Source organism: Notolabrus celidotus, chromosome 14, assembly GCF_009762535.1.
Source record: "Notolabrus celidotus isolate fNotCel1 chromosome 14, fNotCel1.pri, whole genome shotgun sequence".
NCBI classification, from domain to species: domain Eukaryota; kingdom Metazoa; phylum Chordata; class Actinopteri; order Labriformes; family Labridae; genus Notolabrus; species Notolabrus celidotus.
Window position 1 is genome coordinate 23501582 of NC_048285.1, and position 23000 is coordinate 23524581.

The 23000-nt window shown below is 40.3% G+C and overlaps 2 protein-coding genes across 2 annotated transcripts; one reads left to right on the forward strand and one right to left on the reverse strand.

The window, feature by feature from the left end:
* Positions 1-107: 107 nt before the first annotated feature.
* Positions 108-18818, reverse strand: LOC117825170 (protein Smaug homolog 2). Its single transcript, XM_034700856.1, has 13 exons — positions 18469-18818; positions 16393-16914; positions 15765-16235; positions 15389-15631; positions 15139-15248; positions 14728-14814; positions 14160-14448; positions 12651-12736; positions 12232-12347; positions 11766-11964; positions 11256-11382; positions 3889-3972; positions 108-2966 (listed from the first exon to the last, which is right to left on the reverse strand). Exons 2-13 carry the CDS (start codon positions 16586-16588, stop codon positions 2938-2940), a joined length of 2037 nt encoding a protein of 678 aa, XP_034556747.1. The 5' UTR covers positions 16589-16914; positions 18469-18818; the 3' UTR covers positions 108-2937.
* On the forward strand, positions 18205-22927 carry gmfg (glia maturation factor, gamma). Its single transcript, XM_034700860.1, has 8 exons — positions 18205-18292; positions 21110-21265; positions 21696-21792; positions 21922-21971; positions 22044-22093; positions 22241-22323; positions 22462-22535; positions 22747-22927. Exons 2-8 carry the CDS (start codon positions 21263-21265, stop codon positions 22816-22818), a joined length of 429 nt encoding a protein of 142 aa, XP_034556751.1. The 5' UTR covers positions 18205-18292; positions 21110-21262; the 3' UTR covers positions 22819-22927.
* The last annotated feature ends 73 nt before the right edge of the window (positions 22928-23000 follow it).

Below are 23000 nucleotides of genomic sequence, written 5' to 3' on the forward strand. Positions count from 1 at the left end.
TAAAAAGAGAGGCACAAAAAACCTACAGATGTACTAGAGAGTACTAAGTTGATGAAAATGCGTTTATAATGTGTAAGAAAAAAAGAGACACAAACACAGACCAAAAGTGAAGTTGCAAAAAAACTGAACCTTTTTATTGGGACTGTCAATGATCCGACGAATGCTGCACACTTCAGACCATTCACACCTATGAGTGACAGTAAAAAAGTAGAGTAAGCATGGGATGCAAAAGGTTCATAAAATATTAGAAAACGTCTGGGGAGTCATCAGAATTAAATATAAATTGTACAAGACAAATATATGCAATGTAGCCTACAGCTGGCTGCATTGTTTTAATAAGAAAGCCTGGCAGGGACAATAACATGATCTTGGGACCACTTGGTGGAAGTCTCCATTTGACACAGGCTCTGTACCTCCTAGTGGATGCTTGCTATGTGAAAATGCACCAGGCTGAAAATATGAAGTGCATTTCCCCCAACTCATTTCATGCATCACTGGAATGTAAACATGGAGTAAACATATTTCCTTGGCCTGTCATTAGTGTTCAGTTTACTCATAATCACATGATTTGTGGCTCAGATAAGCATTGTCACCCCCTGCTGCATTTTCATTTTATGCATAGACACTTGCAGAAATCTGCTGCACTGTACCTCTGTGTCTATTTGCAGTATTACAAAGGCTGCCCAGAGCAGAGGCTATGAAAAGGATAATCTGAGCCATTTGTAACATAACACAATTGATATACAGTATAGTGAATAGTTAAAAATAAGATAGTTGTCAGCATTGTTAAGTCCTTTTTTTCGGGTATGGGTGTAATGCTTTTACTAAGTCAGATCTATCCAAGAGCCTGCTCTGAAGAAATCCATGACTAGAATACTACTCAAGACAATTAATTCGGCATATTGAGGATGCTGGAGCTGTGCATTTTAGGCACCACATGAACAGTTTATCAGGACATGACAGCTTATGGTTCAATCACAAGGCCAGGAAAGCGATTCTCTCTCGTCGCCACATGACTAGAAAAGCAGCCGTTGCATGCCTCGTACAGTTAATCCACAGGGGGTAGAAGGCTTTTGTATTCAGGCTCTACCCTGCCAGCTCATGTGCGAGAAGGCGTCAGTTCTTTAATGTGTTATATAGTGAGATAATGAAGTATTCATGACATCACATAACATGAAATGGGCATTATCCCAGAGAGATGTAAACAGTGACATTTAGGCGATATAGACATACAACATGAGTTGCAAGATTTCTGCTTCTTTCTGGCTGTTGGTGAATCTGGACACCATCAACCACCATGTCCTCTATCTACAACAGTGCTGTATTAGTGTGGCAAAAACATGCGATTATAGAAAATAAGCATAAGTTATCAATATCAAGGGAGAGTAAAAAATACAATTGGAAAAGATATCTGTAAATAACCATCTTTACTAGACAGACCTCCTATGGCTCTGCTGAAATAAAATGTGAATGGTTATCCCTGCCTTATGATGCAACCAAAAGTGATCCAAAAGTTAAGACCGTATTTCACATACATGCACCTCCGCTCTGCCACATTCAAAGACAGAGGCTGTATAAGACAGTTTTGGATTCAACACTGATACCACATGATAATGTTAGGGTTTTGAGACTGAAACACATTGAGACACAAACAGAAAAATATGGACATCGTCAAGCACCTTAAAAATCATGATTCATCAAATCATCAAGTTGGCCATTTGAGGAAAAGGGCACTGTGAGGGCAAGGCGCTGCGCTCCCGATCATTTATTACGAGATCAAGCTTCATTTTCCAGAGCCAATCATGAGGGGGCCAGAGGGCTGAGATGGGTTTCATTTAGTTTTCTCACCCGGCATTAGAGTGTAAATTGAAAACACTCGCCCCTCCTAGCTTTTATCAATTCGGTACCAAATCAGCTCTCGCACTGTACACCAGCCCCTTTTCACCCCTCTGGGGATTCCTCGGCACAATATGAGATTCATCATCATTTATGTAGTAGGGCATAAAATAACAGAGACAAATTGCAGCTGGCATAAATTCTTCGAACTGCTGTTCTTTTGAAAGAAAAAATATCATACCATTCTGTTGCATTTCACTACAAATATCCATCTCAAAATAACAATCGCACAACCCTTCTCTTTGGCTTTGTAGAAGTTTGGAGGACAGTCACTTCTACTTTGATTATGTGTTCTGGGAAAACAACCGAGACAAAGGGTTTGGTCGGATTACAAGCTTTTTCTAAATCCTTTTGGACCTCCTTTGCCACTAAAAATGTTCCCTAGAGAGAAGGAAAAGAACAGAGAAAAGCTGTCTAAGTTTCAACCAACACAAGCTCTCTCTACTGGAACAATTTGAGCGACCAGAGGAGTGTATCTGTATCTGTATATCCACAGCTGTCTTCAAGTGGAACCTTAGTGAGTTCATCCTAAGGCCAATCACAGTTTAATGGCTAATATCAGATATAATTTAATAAAAGTGCCTTACTTCTGGCTGGAAATTGTCTGAATTTACACACCATGTGGTGCAGGGGCCGTGACTGTCAGTGTGTTGTGGGAGGAAGCCTTGCTCCAAGGCAGGAGGAAAAGAAGAGTAACTAACAGGGCAGAACCCCTATAAGACAGCACCAATCCACCGTTTTTCTCTCAGACCACGGCAAACTGAGCCTCTGCACACCATGTCACAGTCCTGCAGGTGACACGGAGTAGTTTGCTTTTTTGTCTCCTCTGTCCTGCAATATAATAATCATCTGTATTCCATTTTTTAATAAACTTAGTTGTATATAATAAAGTACAAAAATATTCGAGAACATATACACAGTTTTTTTGTCATTTTGTAGTGACTGCTTTGCCTGGTTTTCTTAAGCATACGTATATCTTTGTGCTGGGTGACGAGGAACTTAACGGGCCTCAGCTGAAGTGTGTTTCTCCTTTTCTTCTTCTCATATTGTCGATGTCCGGTCTGTTCCATCTGAGGGGGGAGATTAGACATAAATATTTTTCAAGACATTTACAGGCATAAAATACACAACACCATTACCGCCGCGTCCTTAAAAGCCCGGCTCCAGCTCTGTCTTTTTCCAGGCCACAACACGTGTTTGATGCTCTTTTTATGTGCCCATGAATTTTGACATTCATTGCATTTTTTACTACCTTTTTACAGTATGCCTGCCATTGAACTCAGCATACCTTATTTATTAGATAATTATGGAGATTTGGAGCAGCTCCTTGCAGAAAGTTGTGGAAAGTATTATGTCATTGTTGTTACTTGCTCTAAAATTCTCATTAGTTTGTCTGGCTTGGCTGTATGAAGTTGATTTTAATGTTTCAATGTGTTTCAGACTGTTTAGAGGAGAAAGTGAGCCAATCTGGGCTTAACCAATCACTGCATGAAGTAATCCCAGATTGTACAAAGACAGCTAGTTTGGCAAAAGACAGAAGATAGTTAAAATTCCCTTGGTTCCACCTTACTCATAAAAAGATGATAATCATAACAATACAATACTTAGGACAGAGCGATGTTATGCACAGTCTTAAACATGTTTGATATGATGATGCAAATGTTGTCATTCAGGCACACTGTATGATTCAGTGCATCTCTTCTCCACAACAGGAACTGCCCTTTTGTATAATTGAGATGTTATTAAATATTAACATACAAATATAACTAATGAAACATGCACATTAACAGACTGTCCTCTCTGTTTGCACATTGCAGGCGTGAGTGAACTGTTAAGTATGCATTGCTTTCCTGGGAGTAACAAACTGTTAATAAAAGCCCTTTCTCCCTTTGCATAGTTTGAAAAAATAATGAGGTGTTGTTGTCTAGGTGGTAGTTGTAAGAGGTCTGACAGCTAGAGCCTGTTTAAAGCAGGGCTGCTGAGGACACTTACCCCCTAAGGCATGCTCCGTCATACTGAGGCACAGTGACTCCAGCGTGGGGTTGATCTCCAGGTCGGCACCTGGAACTTGGCATTCTGAGGGAACGAGATGAAGCAGTTTTAGACCACATGAATAATGAGAGATAGATTTACAAGTCATTTTTTTACGCTCCAGATTTAAAACAGCAGCTGTGTCCTTTCCTTTAAGAAGAAAACGTCGACACTCAACTCAACTCAACTTTATTTATGTAGCACCTTTCATACATAGAAGCATGCAGCCCGAAGTGCTACACGAAATAACAGAGAGGCATAAAAGAGCAGCTATAGGTAAAACAATAAAAGACTAAAACAAGATAGAGGATGGTGATATAAAACATTAAAGAGGTTAGCTGCCGATTTCAATTGGAAAACAACAGTAGCCTCTCTGAGGACACAGATATGCCTTCACATCGAACTGTAAGGTTAAAATGCCTTGTTTGTTTGTGAAGAAGAACTGATTTGACCTTATAGAAAAAAAAACTGGTTGATACAAAATGCTGCAAGTTGTTCTGTTAGGAGGAAAAACACGCAAAGAAAGTGTTCACTGTGTTACAAATACAGTGAACACTTTTATACCAATAACGACCAATAAGAAGTCAGCAGTGCAGATGTACTGAAAATACTACAACCCCTATTCCAAATAGTTGGGACGCTGTGTTAAATGTATGAACTTGATGTTTTACACATCTTTAAATTGCTTTTAATTGAAAATGAATTCATTTTCACTTTTAATATTTGATGTGGTGTCTTTGCACTTTTTTCAACAAATTTTAGGGTTAAAATTATTAGAATACATAATATGATTTATAAAGCACTGAATGGTTTAGGCCCAAAATACATTGATGATCTGCTGCTACTTTATGAACCATCTGGACCTCTGAGGTCATCAGACACTGGTCTGCTTTCAGTCCCTAGAGTCAGAATGAAACATGGTGAAGCAGCGTTTAGACATTATGCACCACATGTCTGGAACAAACTCCATGAAAGCTGTAGGTCCGCTACAGACTAATCACAGACTAAGACTTTTTTTATTTGCAAATGCCTTCCTATCTTATCTTATTTTAACTCACTTTAAATGCAAACTTTAATTTTCTTCTAAATATATTCTAATTTTCCTTTCCTTTTCTGTTTTATTATATATGTCATTTTAATTGTGCTCTTTTATGCTTGTCTGAATGTTTCCAATGCTTTTAATGTTTTAATGTAAAGCACACTGAGTTGCCCTCGTGTATGAAATGCGCTATACAAGTTAAGTTGCCTTGCCTTGCCTAGAAAACCATCAAGTTCTGTCTTTTTTTTCCACTACAGTGTCCGAACTCTTTCAGACTTGAGGCTGTAAATAGCTTATAGCTATCAGTAACGTTGCATTTGTCTTTACCAGCCTAAATGACAACTTATTTGCAAAATTGAAGTTTAAGTATAAAGTTAAATACAATACAGCAACCCTTTAGGGTCAAGTTGTCTTTGTTGTGAAGGACATAAATAAAAAAAAACACAGGAAGGAAGACTTCCTGTATCTCCAAAAAACAACAACGCAGGTTTGAGGTGTTCTTTGGATTACTTACAATACAGTTATAAAAAATAAGAAAACCTCTGAGGCTTTCTCTTTTAAGACAACTTAATCATTTCACATTAAACAAGAAATATATATGTCATGGCTTGAAATGCTTGTTTTGAGTACAATAAAGTATTTATTTTAATTGTTCAAAAAGAGTCTGCCTTAAGAGTTCTGTGTTCTATAAAATGTGTGAAGGTGCACTTAATTTCAAAGCGTGAGTAACGGCTTGGTTCAGCTTTAAAACTGTTATCATCCAGACTGCTTTTTGTTATTCTGCTCCTGACTCCTGGAACAAGCTACAGCAGCCCCAAGAATTCTATACACTTTTAGAAATTAGGTTTTTAATCTTTTAACCTCTGTTTGTAACAGTTTTACATAAGTGTACCTAAATATTTATTTACTGTATCATTTTAAGAAATGGTCACTTTTAGTATTTTGGTGCATTTTATAGTCTATGCCATACCCCTGGTTTTATTCTATGATTGAATTGTCTTTACCTTTATGTCAGAACTTATCACATTTGATGACTTTAATAGCCTTGATCTAGCTTTAATGCTGTGTTCAATTGACCCGATATCATTGTAAATGAGGGTTTCCCCTCAATGATCTCTCATGTATAAATAAAGGTTGATTGATTGATTGATCACATCTGCTTAAAACTCAAAAAAAAGACCCAAGTCAAATTGTTATATTCTTTCATTGTTAGACTGGGGTGAGTCTAAGTGTTGAAATTCTTCCAAGGAGTTACCGCTTTGTGGAACATGTAAATTATATTGAAAATCGTTTTACAGAACCAAGCAGGTATAATCACGTAAGCATGTCTGGGGCACTCTCCCATTACTCGCTGTGTTTTAAGGCAATCAAAACCCTCCTTCACTGTAGTTTGTTCTTCATGATTTGTACAAATTGCTATTTTTTTCCCCTAGTTTGTACAAAAGATATTTTTTCCCATGCCTCTCTGTCTCAGGTCTCAGGGGAGATATTTCTTGCTCTTCCTGATGTGTCATCCATTCCTTTGTTATTTTTTCTTATCTGAATAAAGGGTCTCAGCATACAGGGTGTCATAAGCTGTTCAGACGATAAAGTCCCCAGAGGCAAATTTTTGAGTTGTGATTCTGTGCTAGAAGAATAAATTTGACTTGACTCTTCACACGTTTCCTTAAAATAAATGCAGAGCCGGAAAGGATCAGACTCAAGCCATGGTACACCATAAATTTGCACTGTGTGACATGATGCGATCTGATGGAAATGTAGTCTGTCTCAACATATAAGTGGGTGAGACATTTTTCTCTGAGGTGGTTGAGATCTGTTTCCAAGTACGATGAATAGAATCAAGGTTGTACTTAGTGTACAATATGAGCCAGAGAGCTTACATTTGAAATGCTCTCTGACCTGAATGTGATCGCAAGTGGTCACTTCAGATGTACTTCAGCTGTGTTGTGAATTTAGGTGCAATCTGTTTCAAGTTGATGCAGGCGTGACAGGTAATAATAGCATTTATAGAAAAGAACAGAGGGTGAGGAAGACTGGAAATGAGACCTCAGTGTAGAAATCAGCGATGACCAGTGGGGAAATAACTTTGACCCGTGGCTGCCTTTATACTCAGAAACAATAGTTGACCCATGAGGATCTGAGGAACACTTTGTTAGACTGAGTCAAATAAAAAGTTTTGTTTCTCACCCTTTTTATGGAGCAAATATTTTCATAGAAAATGTAGAAATAGGTTAGTTCAGAGCATCCAAGGAGACTTTTTTTGATTTTATTTATCTCATCTTAATTTAAAGGCACTATGAGGAGTTTTTAACTGGCTGAGAAACAGACTGAAACTGATACTGATGCCTCTTTATGACCCTCAAAAGCAAACAAGACCATCTACAACAACACTGGCACCTTCTCTGTTGTCATTTTAATGTCTAAAACTGCTCTGAGGGGGTAGGTGTCAGACCAGATGATTGACATCTCGCTTTAGAAACACCCTTTTGTGGCTGTTTTCATTGCAAATAATCACATTGTAAGATAAGTCTAAATGTTAAAAGACAACAGGATGAGGTTATTGTCTGAAGACAATTATTTTGCATGTACAGGACAAGAGATAAGAGGTATCACTTTGTCCACAAGGGGGCACCAGAATTGATACAAGCTAAAAGTTCCTCACAGCAGCAGTGTATACAGTATATACTGTATGTTTTATTCGTCAGTGTAATAAATCAAATACATTAAAGTGTTAATGACGGCTGGAATTGACCAAGAAAATTGGATGTAGATTCTTTTTTTTTTACTTTATAGGACGATTTTCTCAAAAGTTGATAAATTCATTTCAGCCATATAAAATTGGCTCTTATTCTCCTCTATCCTTCATTCCAGACCCAACTCAGTCGAGGCAGATGGCTGTCTAACACGAGTCTGGTTCTGCTCGAGTTTTCTGCCTGTTAAAAGGAAGCTTTTCCTCGCCACTGTAACTAGCTAAATACTGCGAGGTGCAATGCTCATGGTGGATTAAGGTAGAGTAAGACTGAGTCTGACCCTGCCTTGGTGTTGGGTCTCTGTTCATAATTTGACATAGTGGTCTAGACCACCTATCTCGTCTGTTGCAATTAGGTGCTATACAGATAAAGGTTGATTGATTGACGTTACATTTTAAAGAATAATTTTTGCATAGTGTTTAAACAGCTATTTATTTCCCCACGTCATCCACAGATGCATGTTGTCCATTTAAAAGAAGAATATGAGTCTGTATCCCAGGCTTTAAGAGACCTCTGTCTTAAAGAGCTCATAGTAACCTATTACTTCTCGAAAACACTACGCTCCCAGCATGCTGGCCTGCTCATCGTATCTAAAGTCTCTTAAGGTAGTATGGGAGGTAGAACCTTCAGTAATCAGGCCCCTCTCCTTTGGAATAATCTTCCAGTCAGGGTCCAGGGGGCAGAGATCCTCTCTACTTTTGAGACTAGGCTTAAAACTTTCCTTTTTGATAAAGCTCAAGTTAGGGCTGGCTCAGGCCCTAAGCTCTTAGTTATGCTTCTATAGGCTTAGACTGCCAAGGGGACCTGACACACTGGGAGCCTGTCTTTCCCCTCTCTCTCCTCTGTCTGCCTGTAACTTACTTTATGTCTTCCTGTTCCATTAAAGTAACTAACCATAGATCTTTCTGAGAGTCCCTGAGCTTCCTTGTCTCGTACGTTCCTCTGGATTGCTGCCATAGACGTCCTGCTGCTGTGGACGTGCAAGACTCCAGCTGCTACGACTACTACTGTCCGTCAAACCATTATCATTATACTCTCTTTTTCTGGATCTCCCTATCTCTCTTTATCCAACCCCAGCACGGTCTCAGCAGATGGTGGCCTAACATGAATCTGGTCTTGCTCAAGGTTTCTGCCTGTCTAAAGGAAGTTTGTCCTTGCTGCTGTAACTTGTTAAATGCTGCAAAGTGCTCTGCTCATGGTGGATTAAGATGAGATCAGACTGAGTCCTGTCTATAAGATTGGACTGGATCTCATCCTGTCTTGATGCTGGGTCTTTGGTAATAATTGAACATAGAGTACAGTCTAGACCTGCTCTGTTTGTAAAACGTCTTGAGATAACATTTGTTGTGATTTGACGCTATATAAAAATTGACTGATTGGGTGTGCTGTTTAAAACCACAAGCAGCATCCTCATGGTCAAAAAGTTTAAGCGTTCAATTCAGCCCAACAACATGTTGCGTGTCACACCCACGGCTTGATGTCCTCCTCTTAAGCATTCACAAATGCCGAAACAATCCAAAACCTAAACAACACCTGGCTGACAAGGTGTAAGTAGCATGTTATGGTGTTGTGAGACATGTCACTTCAAGTCAAAGAAGCTCTGTGTCAGAAGAAAGGTGCAATAAACAAAACGTCATCTTATAAGAGACACCTCTCTGGTTGACATGCATCAATGTTTTCACCCATAGCTTGATAACACAGTGTTACTAATTAGACTTAAACAACATTGCATGAGCTGAAGGGACGGGATCAGCAGTGAGATTAGCTGAGCACAATGATATAAGCACTAGACACAGTTACAGGCACTCTCTTTATTGACTGAAGCCATCAAGCTGATGATTTCGGTGATATTAATAATATTAGACACAATGTCAAATTAGGTGTTAGCAATAGTCAAATCTTGGACTCCTAACCCGAACCTTTGGGCTCATTCGCAACTCATCCCTGACCCTTACCCTAACCCTAACCACTCAGGGTTTGTGCCTAACCCTAACCTACAGTATTTGTCAATGGACTCGGTACCTAAACCTAACTTACAGTATTTGCCAGTGGACTTGGTCCCTAAACCTAGCCTACAGTATTTGTCAGTGGACTTGGTCCCTAAACCTAACCTACAGTATTTGTCAGTGGACTTGGTCCCTAACCCTAACCTTTATTCCCTGGGCATTCCCATTCACTTATCCCCTCCCCAGGCTCTTACCCTAACCACTTGGGGTTCGACCCTAACCCTAACCCACAGTGTTTGTCAGTGGACTTGGTCCCTAACCCTAACCCACAGTATGTGTCAGTGGACTGGGTCCCTAACCCTAACCTTTATTCCCTAGGCATTCCCGTTCACTTATCCCCTCCCCAGGCTCTTACCCTAACCACTCAGGGTTCTTGCCTAACCCTAACCCTTGGTATTTGTCAGTGGACTAAATCCATAACCCTTGGTATTTGTCAGTGGATTTAGTCCCATGAAATGCTCAGGTGGGCTTAGTATTAACAGTGCTGCAGTCTCTTTCTTCATCTATGACCACAATTCCTCTTGCTTCCTATCAAAAAAACTCCCATGGCTTTTATTATCCAACTTTGCTGTCTGATCTGACACCTGACTGTCATTTATTGGCACCTCTTTGCAAACTGCAGTGTATGCAGTGTAGCATCATCATGAAAATCTAAACCTTAAGTAGCCACGATCACACTTCCTCCACTGTTTTCTCACTCCAGAATCTGTCTCCTCTTTCTCTTCAGTTACTAAAAAACCCATTCAGTTTAGACACACTGCAGAAGTTATCCGACTAAATGTTAACAGTTGCTTATTTTTTCCATGCTGTGCCTCCCTTGAAGTCCTCTGGCGCCCCCCAGGGGAGCAGCTTGCTGCCTCACACTTTGGAAATAGCTTGGTTAAAGAAATACTCAGACACAACGGCACTAAGCAGCAGCTTCACTCCCCGGCTGGTGACACGAACATGCAGCACTGCTGGCTTCATACACCTCCTGACGTTATCACCTTTTGGCTTCCACTCAGTGTGCTTTATTATGCAAATGTCTTAAGATGATGACTCTGTCTAAAAATGACAGAACCATCACAGATAAATCTGCCTTGCTCTCGTGTGGCATCTGGCACATGAGACAAGGCAACTAAAAGGTTATGTATATTGTAAGAGGTGGCAGATTTTTTAATGTGACATGCTGCTTATCTGTCTTGTTATATTGTCCTTGGCACAGAGGGAGAGCAGCTTACTGTTCTGGCATCTGACCAAATGGCATCTCTGTCTTTTTTTTGTTTTGTTTTGTTTTACAAAATTGATGCAGCATAGGTAATATAATCCCCATTGAATTCCCACTCTCTATCTGGCTTGAAAAAATGAATTTAAACTTAGAGCAGGCAATATAAAGAGCTACACTTCAGAATACTGGTGCGTTCAAATGTAACCAAGAGGTTAAGTAAGGCGAGGATGACTGTTTCGGTAACATTTTGCCGAAGCATATTAAAACATCATCAAGGGTAGTTAGTTTATAATGAAGAATAAAAGAGGCTTGACCTCATACAATACCTTGTTGCTGGAACATGAGCATGGTTTGTGGGGATGTGTGGACAGGGAGTGAGTGAGTCCGCTGCACAGAGCTGCGACTCTGACTTGGCATGCTGTTACTGCCCCCGGGGTTGGCAAACCACAGGCTCTACAGAGGAAAACACAAGTTCTCATTACACAAATGCCACTCATCCTGGGAGGGTAGCATGGGTTGCTTATCTTTCAGCAAAGTCATTAAACGGAAACTCTTCAAGCTATGATAATAAATCGATTCATATCAAAAATGTGATACCGAACCCCTAGTTCTGTCTTGTGTGTGCTGATTAAACTGCTAAAGTCTTGAACTCGTTTGTCATTCATAAAAAATGTTTTCTAAATGTTATCATATCATCATGTTGGTTGATACTACCAGAGACAGTGTATGGAGGTATTGGCAGACAGATCAAAACACCACAAACTCAATAAACATGCTCAGTAAATATGATCCACTGTGTCCTGATCTCTTTCTTATTTGATGACCACAGTACTGACCTGTCTACCCTGCCCGGCCAGCGAAGGGCTGGTGAGTGTGTGTCGTGGAGACGCTCCCCCGATCCCACCAGGACTCAGGAGACCCATTCGACCAGCTGGAAGTCCACGGGGTGTGATCTGGAACTGCCTTTGGCCCCGCCTCGCTACACCTCCGCTCACAGAGCCTGCTGTGGGGAGGGAGTTGGACCCATAGGTCCAGCTGAAAACAAAAAACAAAGAAAGAAAAAGACAGAAACATACTTCAAAAATCAGAGTTAAGACAAATGCGTATTTCACTTTTCCATGAGAAATGTGTTTTTTTTAAATTTGAATTAGGAAGCGAGAAGGAGAAGAAGAAAGGAAGGTAAGAGCATCAAAGTAAAAGACAGACAGGACTGAAGGGAGCAGGGAGAGTGTAACATTCAGCTGTTGTGACATCTCCCTCGCTAAAGAGGCACATCAAAGGTAAAGAGGGCCAGAGTCTCACCCTTTTTGTCGATACACAGGCATGTCCAGCATCGCTTTCCGAGGGAAAAGGCGGAGGAGTTTGAGGACCTGCTGCTTCCAGGAGACCAACCTTTTCTTGTGTGTTTCTGTGAATGCCTGACATCGGGGAGGAGAGAGCAGAAGAACCAAAGAGGCTTCAGATTTTCTAAGAGCATGTGAAGGCATCCAGCAGATGCACATGGAATGCTTGATTTCTAAAAGATAAGTTGAGCTTTTATTGATCATTTTATCACTCAAACTTTATTTGCTTTGAGAAACAATCCAAGTTAATTTGTCTACATATTGTGTTTCCATGGAGCCACCGAAAAATTAGTAATTATGAGGTAATGGTCCGTGACTCTACCATCAGTTTCATGCAAATATTGAACTACTTAAACAAAGTAGTTAGTCGGTTCTTACCTCGTGTGACAGACACTTCTCAATGAGCTGAAGGTAGCAGCTGATGTTCTCTTCATCTGGCCTGGACACCAGCAGCTGGGTGCACACTGGAATGAAGAATCAGGAATTTTAAACTCATGTCTGCTGGAAACAACCAAATCTGCCAGCGTGGAGAATTTATGTGTGAAGATATTCTAAATGCTTAAAAGGACAAAAAGTGCCAAAATAATAATATAACACTACTTTTCTGCTGTGTATTATTTCCTTTGTGTGTATTTAAACCTTTAAAGAACACCTCCTATGAGGACAAATTTCCTTCATGGTCTAACATCCACATGTAAACAATATCAGGGAAACACATCTTAAACCACATCTGGCTCAAATCCACTCTGTAGATTACACCATCGGTCTGTTTAGCCCTTTTCCAACACAGAGGCCTATGCACGTAGCCTGACATGCAACTCCTCATAAACGCAACTACGCTTTGAAACGACACAGACCACAAGCACTGTGATTGGTCCAATGGGCAGCATCATATTTCCTGCATTTATAACCCTTCCAGAATCACCAGAATTTTCTCCAGAAATGCTTTGGCCATAGATTTCATCTCCTCTCCAAGCTTCCTTGTAATCATGTCTGTATGATCAACAGCAACATGTTTCAGCAGGACCAGAAACAGGCGACCTGAATGTCATCGAGACCACACTGCTCACAAGCGTTTCAGCTAGGGTTGTTCACCATTAATCAAGTGTCGATTAGTTGATTGTTAAGAACTTACTCAAACACATTTTTTTGTTTTGATTTTCTATCACATGGAACAAACATCATGTGATCTTATATTTCGTTCAGCTATCAGGGAGGTGTTTTACATTTAAAGCATGTTTGATGTGAATCAGCTGACTAAAGGTGTTGCACACAGCGGAGACGCTCAGCTGGGGGCTGCGGCTGAGTGACATGTCTCCATGCGCGCTTTTTTTCTCCGCCGCCGGACTGATTATGAACCGGTTGCGCTCCCAGCTGACACCTGACCGCATTCACATGCTCATTTTTCTCAATAAGAACGAGTAGACAGAAAACTGGACACAGTGAATCTAAAATATGTTTCTTTTCAGATTTCTTGTTGCAGTAAATCCACATACTGAAGTCTGAGCCTTCACTTTATATGACTGTATGTCCGCACAGATTGTGAGCCTGCTCCACACGTTGACATTCAGCGTGTTTAACATTTTGAAAACCTCAATACGATCCGTAGCTATTCAATACTGTCAGTTTTGTGTCACATATTGTCGTGAAGGAAAAATTGATTCAGGGGAAAAAACGCATTTGGCATTGTTTTTGATATGGAAAATGTTTATGTTTATTTTAATGATTAATCGATAATTGATAGTTAACATTTCCAAAGATCGGTCAGGGAAAATACTTGAAATGTACATCCCTAGTTTAGGCAGAGGGATGCAGACACATTGACGCACAAGTATGTAGTGCTCAAGACCGTGTCAGCAGAAGTTATCAACCAGGCTTTACTCTCACCTTTGCCCATGACGCGGGTGAACTGTCCAGCAATGTCGCCGTCTGAGATGGGTGTGGCCGAGGAGTCTCCATCACAAGGAGGTGGGTTGTGGGTCTGGAAGCCCTCCGAGTTCGGCTCTTCGTCTGCTGTTTTTGTGCCGTCTGAAGAGGATGTGGCCGCGTCCGAGGCGGTAACTGTGTCTGCGGTAATCGGCGTCAAGCAAGGGGGGCAGTGGGGCTTGATGGGTGTGATGACGATCTGTTGCAGCTCTTGGAGAGCGTTTCGCAGGTTTCCCCCTTCCAAAATGTCCTGCGAGGAGAAAGTTTGAGGGTAATGTTTTCAGAGAAGAGATATCAAAGCTGAAGATCTATTTAAATGTCTTTGTGGAAGAGACAGAGTCTGTCCCAGCTCTGCTTTGTTTCTGTGCCAATAAGCAAAATGGGTATCCCTCAATGGAACTAAAACAACTGCCACATAATAATCAACAAGTCAATTCTAAGGAGCATTTTTGATTAGTATGAGTGACGAAGACAAAACCAATTGCTCCCTTTTTGCATGAGAAAGCCAACATTATCCCATCTGAATTACCTTTTCTAAAGACTTGAGCACACCCTGCCGCTCTCGCAGCTTCTGTATACTCAAGGCGATCTTATGCCGTGCCCCTTTGGTGACATTCTGCGTGAAAAGAGAGACAGAAAATTACAATACTGTGCGAGACAAAGGACAGTTATTTCTTGTGGGAACAGCGGGCAATTTATACAGTTACTAAATAACAAAGCTAATCACCATTTGTTTCATTAAAGCCAAAGGGCTGACACCAAATCACGCCATTTGTATGTGTGACTGGCTCAATGTAACTGTAGGGTGTGTTGCTTAATTTCATGCCTCATTGAGACTTGATGTATCATCAGGTTTGGGGACAGTAATGTTCACAAATGATAAGGAGGGTGGAATAATCAAAGCTTTGCCCCAGTGTATGCGAAAGGGAGGCTTAAAAACCTGCGACTCCAGGTGCTGCTCTGTGAGAATCATCATCTCTTCATAGGTCATCTGGGAGAAAAGTGATGCATATTTATGAAGGCGGAGACTCTTCAACCATGCGGGAACATCTAGAACAAATACACACCAAGGGACAGAAAAAATTAAGTTACATCTCAGCTTATATAGCAACAGCTGTTGGCAGAGCATGCCTTTTAACAGAGCCGAATGGTGTGTACGCCCTCGGCTCAAACAGATAATGAACTCTGACCTTTCATGCCGCTGCCGTCCTCCTGGAACGTGTTGCGACTGGAGCCCTGGTCTTCTGTCTGCTCGCTGCCCGAGGAAGCTACGCTGCTCTGGGGTGAGAGGGGAGCGTGATCTGTAGGAATGAAATTCTGCCGGCCCCCTGCGTCATCTGGGCTAATCCACTCAGAGCCACAAGCCTGGGTACTGGAAGGAATAACAGACATAGCCTTCTTCATAGGACTGGGCTGGAGCTGACCTCCCAAACCTGGCACAGGAAACAATAGATTTATGAGGAACAGTAATGTCTATTCTTCATCCTAAAAAAGACACATCTAATGTGAACAAGATTTTTGAAAACCATAGGCACAATTTGCGGCACATTTCTTAACTATCAGCACCTGTGTTATTGCTGTTGATGGGAGATGACATCCCAGCTGGGAAGGGCATGTGTCCGTTTTGGCCTGCTGGAGACGTGCCGGATGAAGGGGACTTATCGTGCCAGGCGTGGCCAGGGTCCAGACCTTCAGCGGAGCTTGGCCATTCATCTGAGCCCTGGCGGGGGTGGTAGGGGCTGGATGGTGCCCTGGGTGCATAGCCACTAGATAGGTGCTCCTCCAGGTGGTTAAGCCACATGGCAAGAGAGGTGCGGTCATCCAGTGTGGTAGCAGGGTGGATGAGTGCATAGGACAGCAGCTGCCTGCTTTCTTCCACAAACAGGCTACTCTCAATAGTGTGACTCAACACCTTCTGCAGCAGCTTCATGTACTCACATTTGGCCTCGCTGTTGCGGGGCTGCAGCAGCGGCAGATGGGACAGCAGCAAGGACACAACCTTCTCCTTTGGCTCTTGATGCCACTGGCTGACGATTGCTAAAGACGAAGGGCAAACAGAGAAGATTTCCAGGGATTCATTGTTGTTGTTTTTGTAATTGGATGCATATGCTTCGCTGTTTTATATCAGAAGGTTGAAATAAAGGATTTGGACAATAGCAACATTTTGATGATATATAATTAAACACTCAGCTACCTGCATTGTTAGCCTCGGCTTCTAGGATGTGGATCTCTGTGCAGTCTGCCAGCCAGTGTTCAAGGCAGATGTGTAAAAAGCGAGCCTGGGTACGGGACATCCTCTTCAGGAGGGACAACAGTGCCACCGTCTGTTCACACTCATTCCAGCCCTTGAACCAATCTGTCAGGATACCTACCTGATCTCGGAACATCATGGCGTGTCTCCTGGGTAAGGAGAACAGGAATGTTTGGATGGGGAGGTTGTACAGCAAAGTCTGCTCTCTCAGACAGAGACAGGCTCAGTCCCACCCCGCACAGCGGGGTTGTACTTTGCAACAGTCCTGGGATCCCCTCAGACTGGACCGAGGGGCCCTCACATGGTTCAGGTCCAAGGGGAACTGCAGGCCGGTGTGCTGTCTGGATGATCGGGAAGGTATATTGTGAAGCAACGTTGAGGGATTGTGTCAACTGTATTTGGTAATGAACCAAGCAGGAAAAACTTTCTTCACTCTGGCATGTTCAGGATCACATCATCCGTGCCCTATTAAAGAAGAGCAAACAAACAGAAAGTCTCAGCTGACAGTTAACCCTTACACAAGTTTGAAATAAACCATGACAATCCTTTTTTCAGTAATAACACATATGAAGTGTCTGAAATTTTCTTGTTTACTGTTTTCACTTGACACCAAACACACTTTATATTCCAGCAGCGATCAAACATTAGTGCTTCAACATATTGACCCCATGTATTCGTGACAAAGACTTGAATTTGTGAAGTTTTCCTTGTGTGACCTTAGATGGTCTTGTTTCCATTTGGACATAGTTTTTGCCCCAAAGCCACAGCAAGAATTACAATCATCTCATATGATGACTCATCTGGGGGATGAGCTTTTCCTAGTAAGTTAAGCAAGTAAGTAAAGTTAATTTGGTATAGCACTACATCATAACTGGGACACAACAGGTGTCATTTAAGGTCAGCCTTGACTCATAAGCTCTATCACATCTTAGGGAGTCCTGCTCCTCCTCTTTAGTCACATTATGATGAAAGGAGCATGTCCATAACTCAATGTGTCACACGTTAGCCAAAAGATAAGATCTAAGATCAGTAACTCTGAAACCAATGTAACACACATAAGTATAATGCATTGTATTTGCAATACGGTTATCAGCTAACGCTACTGCAGGACAGATGAAGACAAATATGACCACTAACTAGCATCAGCAACGTTATATGACAGCACTGCAACCAGCAGCACCTGTTACGTTATGGGCTACTGTTTTGATCGGGATTAATGATAAGAGCTGGGATGAAAGCTCTGGTCAGCTGATCCCTGTTAAACTAGTCACTGTGAGGTCCACTGAGTTGAATCAGGCTAACCTTACATATTGATGTAGCCTAGCATTGCACTGTATAGCCGCTAGCCAGAGTTAGCTTGGTTATGCTATGATGAGACTTCAGAGACACGGTTCCCTGAAGATTTCAAGCAGAACTATTGCAACGGGATTCTCAATGCTTTAATTTAATATGCAAAAAACACGTGAGCATCTCCACTTATGCCTCATTAAAGAGATGTAGCGCTGGTTTTTGAATACAGGATGTTCTCAGTGTTTAGCTGGGATGCGATGGCTGTATTTTAAACACACTTCACTTCACACACTGACAATAATAATCAGACAAAACGAAAGACGTCTAAGCACTTGACTCATGACTATTTCAACACAGTCTTAGATTTAATCCATCTATACAAATGCGATATGAAGGATTTGTCCAACAGATGTCGCCACTATTGGCCGTGGAAAAAGCTTCCAAACTGTGAATCGTCTTAGCAGAATTGTCTTATTACACAGTGTTTTAGCGATTCAGTGATTAAAAAAAAGCTCCCCTCAACACTAGCTTGGTCGGCCTAACGCCAGTCGGGGTAAGGGATTCTGGATTTGTATTGTTTTTCGTTGACGCTGTTGCTGCTCCTTTTTTCTGCTAACAGGAGGGGGGTTAAAAGCAGTTTTCAACGACACTAGGTTGTAGTTAATGATCTAGATAAAGTTGTGTGAGTTTCGCTGAACAATAAACAAAGTCAAAGGGTTTGTTGTTTACCTTTGTCAGTTGTCACTGGGTAGCGGGTTAGGCTACAGTGCTAATGCATAGCTAGCTCGACGGTAGGGAGAGCTAAGTGCTAGCGCTAGCTTCTTAACTAGCAAGTTTTGCTAATAGATGCAATAACGTAAGCTTAGCTGAGAGAAGGTAGAGTTCGATCCCATACGAGGTATTCCTCAAAGATATTCCTGTACGGCGGTAAGTCCCCGTGGATTTAAACATACCATGTTAAAGAATGTATGTACAAAATATTTATTGCAATGCAGAAAATAAAGAGAGTACGCCTGGAGAAATCTACTTCGATTTTGAGTTGACGTAAGACGTGGGTGCGACGTCATACGTCTGGACCGTACGTGGTGTTTTGTTCCGCCCACAGTCTGGAAAAGAAGTGGGCAACCTGAGGAGTAAACACCATGGTAAACACATACGGAAGAGGATTAGGGCCACTGAAAAAATATAAAAAATAAAGGTATTTTTTGAAAAATTATTATTATTCTGAGATTAAAGTCAGAATTCTGAGAAAAAAGTCAGACGTCTGTCTACTTTTAGTTTGAACTGAAATTAGTCAGTGGAAACAGGGATTTTTTTTTTTAGAGAATCTCACTTTCAAAAAAATATCCAAAATCATCAGTAATATGCACAAAAGAGGATTAGGGCCACTGAAAAAAAAAACTAATGTCAATTTTTTTAAATTATTATTATGAGAAAAAAGTCATAATTCTGATATTAAAATCATAACTCTGAGATTTAAAGTCATAATTCTGAGATAAAAGTCAGAATTCTGTCTACTTCTAGTCTGAACTGAAATTAGTCAGTGGAAACAGGGATTTTTTTTTGAGAATCTCACTTTCAAAAAAATATCCAAAATCATCACTAATATGCTACATTTCCAATGTCTTTTATTTTGAAATTCCAAATCAGGTGTAGCTGTAATTGGCACCATCACATTTTGAGATGTTCTCCTTTCAATCTGAATCAAAACAGTTGAAACTGAGTTTTATTGTAATGCCAAATGTATAGTTACCAGGCACATTTTTATATTTTCAGATTAATTTTATTTTGAAAATCCACCAGAACCCAGACTTTAATCTCAGAATTCTGACTTTTTTCTCAGAATTCTGACTTTTTTCTCAGAATTAGAATAATAAAATAAGATATTTGACCTTAACGTTTTTTTTCAGGGGCCCTAATCCTCTTCTGTAAAACACAAGCCTGTTTTTATCAAATGTGAGCACTAGACACATGCTTAAATACAAGAACAAGTAACAAAACGCTTTTTTAACATGCTTTATTCTTTATGTATTACTGTGAAAAGTTCCCATACATTTTCTATGGTTAGTAAATAGGCTTATTGGCATCTATTAAAGAATAGTTTAACACCATACACAGCTTCTTTTTTTTTTTCAAACTTCATTTTTTTTTAAATTATTTATTCAGAGAAGAACAAGGAAAGAGAGGAGTTTGGCCAATTGCCTTTAAATATGAGTAGAGTAAGATGTTTCTCTTCTGAAAAAAAATGAAAAATCAATTCTCACTTGAATAAAATGCATATTCCTAAGAAGTTTAACTAGTTGTAATTATGGATTTATTGTTTACTGAAGGACAAGGGGATTGTACTGCTGACTCTATTATAAATAGCAAACCACTTGAGCTTAGGCCACCCCACTTGACAAATTGCTTACATTCTTTGTGGATTAAAACTATTAAACCACTAAATGTTAGAAAGCGTCTGTGAAAGGGGGCACTTTGAGGACATAGGGACATTTTAAAATTAGAGGTCAACAGGATTTTTGGATTCAGGATGTTGAGATTAAATTGATAAAGAAAGTAACATGGAAAACTGCAGGTATATTGATCTGAATGCTTTGAAAGGATAACATTTGCAGGCCATAATCAGCTGTCACAAGATGTGTTTGCCCTAATGAGATGTGAATGTGATGTAATGTATTCCCCAAAAGTAGAACCTGTTACTCTCGTTGCATTTATGTTGTGTGGTATGTGACTTTCGCGGACGCATGGTAAATGTTAAGCATGCAGGGCAGTAATGCAACACCTAACAAAAAACAAATGCAGGATGCATCAGGTGATTCCTGCCCTCATGAAATGCTAGGATATCTGTGATACTGAGTCAATAAACTTTTTTTGTGATAATATTTGACTTTTTATGTTAGTTTAGCCTTAAAATACTCGTGTACATTTTGGGTACTGAGGACAAGCGTTTCTGGATTAAGTTTTCATATAGTTTAGTCTTTCATGGAGCAGTTTTAACCTGTCCATCTATCTGCTATACATTGGCATACTGGTAAAAGCATAAGGTCTGTTTTCATATGTTTTCTATTTCTTTTTCTTTTGTGGGTTTCTTACTTTGGATTTCAGCATCAGCTTTAAAAGCTCTTCTACTCTCTGTTTGATGTCCTTTCCTGTATGCTAATGGGAAGTGAAAGCAACCCTTTGATAGTCAGCAAATAGTAAAGAAGAGCTTATTAAAATGAAAACAACCAAGATCTATAAAACACAATATCTCCTGTTGAACGTATCTTTGTAAGTTGAATCAGCATATTTTTTCCTTGATAGCCAGACTGTATCACACAACACTTGGCTGAGCGTGCTCACTGGAGTCATCATGTGTTCTTTAAAACAGGAAGCTCCACTGATGCGTGCGTTAGTTTAGAGACTGCCCTCCCCTTGCCATCTAAAGGAGGTTCTCAACAGTCTAAGAGTAGCTGTCATCCAAACTGTTTCATCCAGGCGGTGTCACCTCCGAACACAGCAGACAGAAAAGGATCCTCTGAGAATGGTAGGTAAAGCTGATGCAATTGCTTGAAAGATTCTACTCTTCTGTTGAAATGTGCAGGATCAGACGGATTGTCATTCATATATGTTTGTGTGTATATAGTTCTTACTTTACCGTTACGACACAAGCCTACCATCCCCCACGCTCTATCACACAGGAAACTACATTCTTGCATGTTGCGGCAAAAACATTTCCTGCCCTCAATATGTCAGAATAGTGTCATGAATGTTTAATGCATCCATGCAAGCTGGATAAAGACCTCAACATCTAAACAGAACAAGCAGATGTCTGCTACACTCTTTGGTTCTATTTCTAGTCTGTGGACCATTATTTACCTTATCTGGAGCAAAGAAGTAAAGAGAGATGTTTTTCACATTTCTTAGAGTGACAGAATTTGTGTGATTTTTTTTTACTTTTATGTGCCTTTTTGCAGTCGAGCACTTTGGTCGTGTGTGAGGTGGATGAAAGTCTGACAGAGAAACTGAAAAAGTTTCGATTTCGAAAAGAGACCAACAATGCTGCCATACTAAGTAAGTATCGTATTCTGCCGATCTGAGTTTCAAGTGACTTATTTGTAACCTCTAACTATAAATCACAACCAGCCCATCGAGAAATGCAGATCAGAGCTAACATCTTAAATAATGTTTTGTATGTCACAGTGAAAATAGACATGGAGAAACAGCTTGTTGTCCTGGAGGAGGAATACGAGGCAAGTGCAATGTTATATAAATGTAGGTTCATTCTGCACTACAGGTAACTTACATATAACTTTCTGTTTCAGGACATCTCACTGGATAACTTGAGAGATGAACTTCCAGAGCGGCAACCCAGATATCCTGACACATTTTTTTTATTAATGTAGAAAAATCCTTAAATTCATGAAGGCTATATTTTATAAATCCTCTTCAAGTGTTATAAAAAGCAGCATGATATCATGTTTACTCCTACAAAAGTTGAACTGCCTTGACAGTAGAGCACATTCATCGTCTACAGCTACAAATATGTCCATGCAGATGGCAGGGTGTCTTATCCTCTGTGCTTCATATTCTCCAGTCCAATGGGTAAGTAGGTTAAGATAGAATGTAACAGGTATTTGTCGTCTGAAATCAATTTAATCAAAATATATAAATGCAATGAAGGTTGCAAACTTGAATCGGTGGTGTTCTGACACATTATATTTTTAAATGTAATTTTAACAGGATGTAAGCCGGAGCAGCAGATGATGTATGCAGGCAGCAAGAATCAGCTGGTCCAAGCTGCACAGCTCACAAAGGTAACTCATTTAAACCAAGAAACTACTTACTCATAAATTAACTGGCAACATGTTTAACATGTTTGCCACACTTTCATATACATCATTTGTTTGTTTTTTTATGTCTTCTTCCCTACAATTTATTAACCACTCAATAGATTATCAGAGAATCCCAAATCTAAGCTTGTGATGTCCTGTTATTCTGATTTCCACACTTCTGTTTCACCCTGAGGTCTTTGAAACAAGAAACGCAGACGACTTGACGGAGGAATGGCTCAAGGACCAGCTGTCATTTTTCCGCTAATTATGCATCTTTAATATCTCCATTACTCTCAGTATTGTTATGGAACGTGGCTGTCAGTTTTTAAATGTTCATTGCTGTGCTTATTAAATGGTACATCGATCAAAATTAACTGTTTGTTTTGTGTTGAATAATATCCCTTACTTTTTATACCAAAGGTAACTCACAGAAAAGGTGCATTTTGA

What these genes read in the sequence shown, in the direction of transcription:
- gmfg (XM_034700860.1), top strand. An exon ending in CAACAATGCTGCCATACTAA is followed by an intron (nt 21,793 to 21,921) that starts GTAAGTATCGTA and finishes TGTATGTCACAG; the next exon opens with TGAAAATAGACATGGAGAAA. An exon ending in CATATTCTCCAGTCCAATGG is followed by an intron (nt 22,324 to 22,461) that starts GTAAGTAGGTTA and finishes TAATTTTAACAG; the next exon opens with GATGTAAGCCGGAGCAGCAG.
- LOC117825170 (XM_034700856.1), bottom strand. Translation starts at nt 16,588, where the DNA reads ATGATGTTCCGAGATCAGGTAGGTATCCTGACAGATTGGTTCAAGGGC. An exon ending in AGAAGTGTCTGTCACACGAG is followed by an intron (nt 12,348 to 12,650) that starts GTAAGAACCGAC and finishes CCCCGATGTCAG; the next exon opens with GCATTCACAGAAACACACAA. An exon ending in GACGGAGCATGCCTTAGGGG is followed by an intron (nt 2,967 to 3,888) that starts GTAAGTGTCCTC and finishes CTCCCCCCTCAG; the next exon opens with ATGGAACAGACCGGACATCG.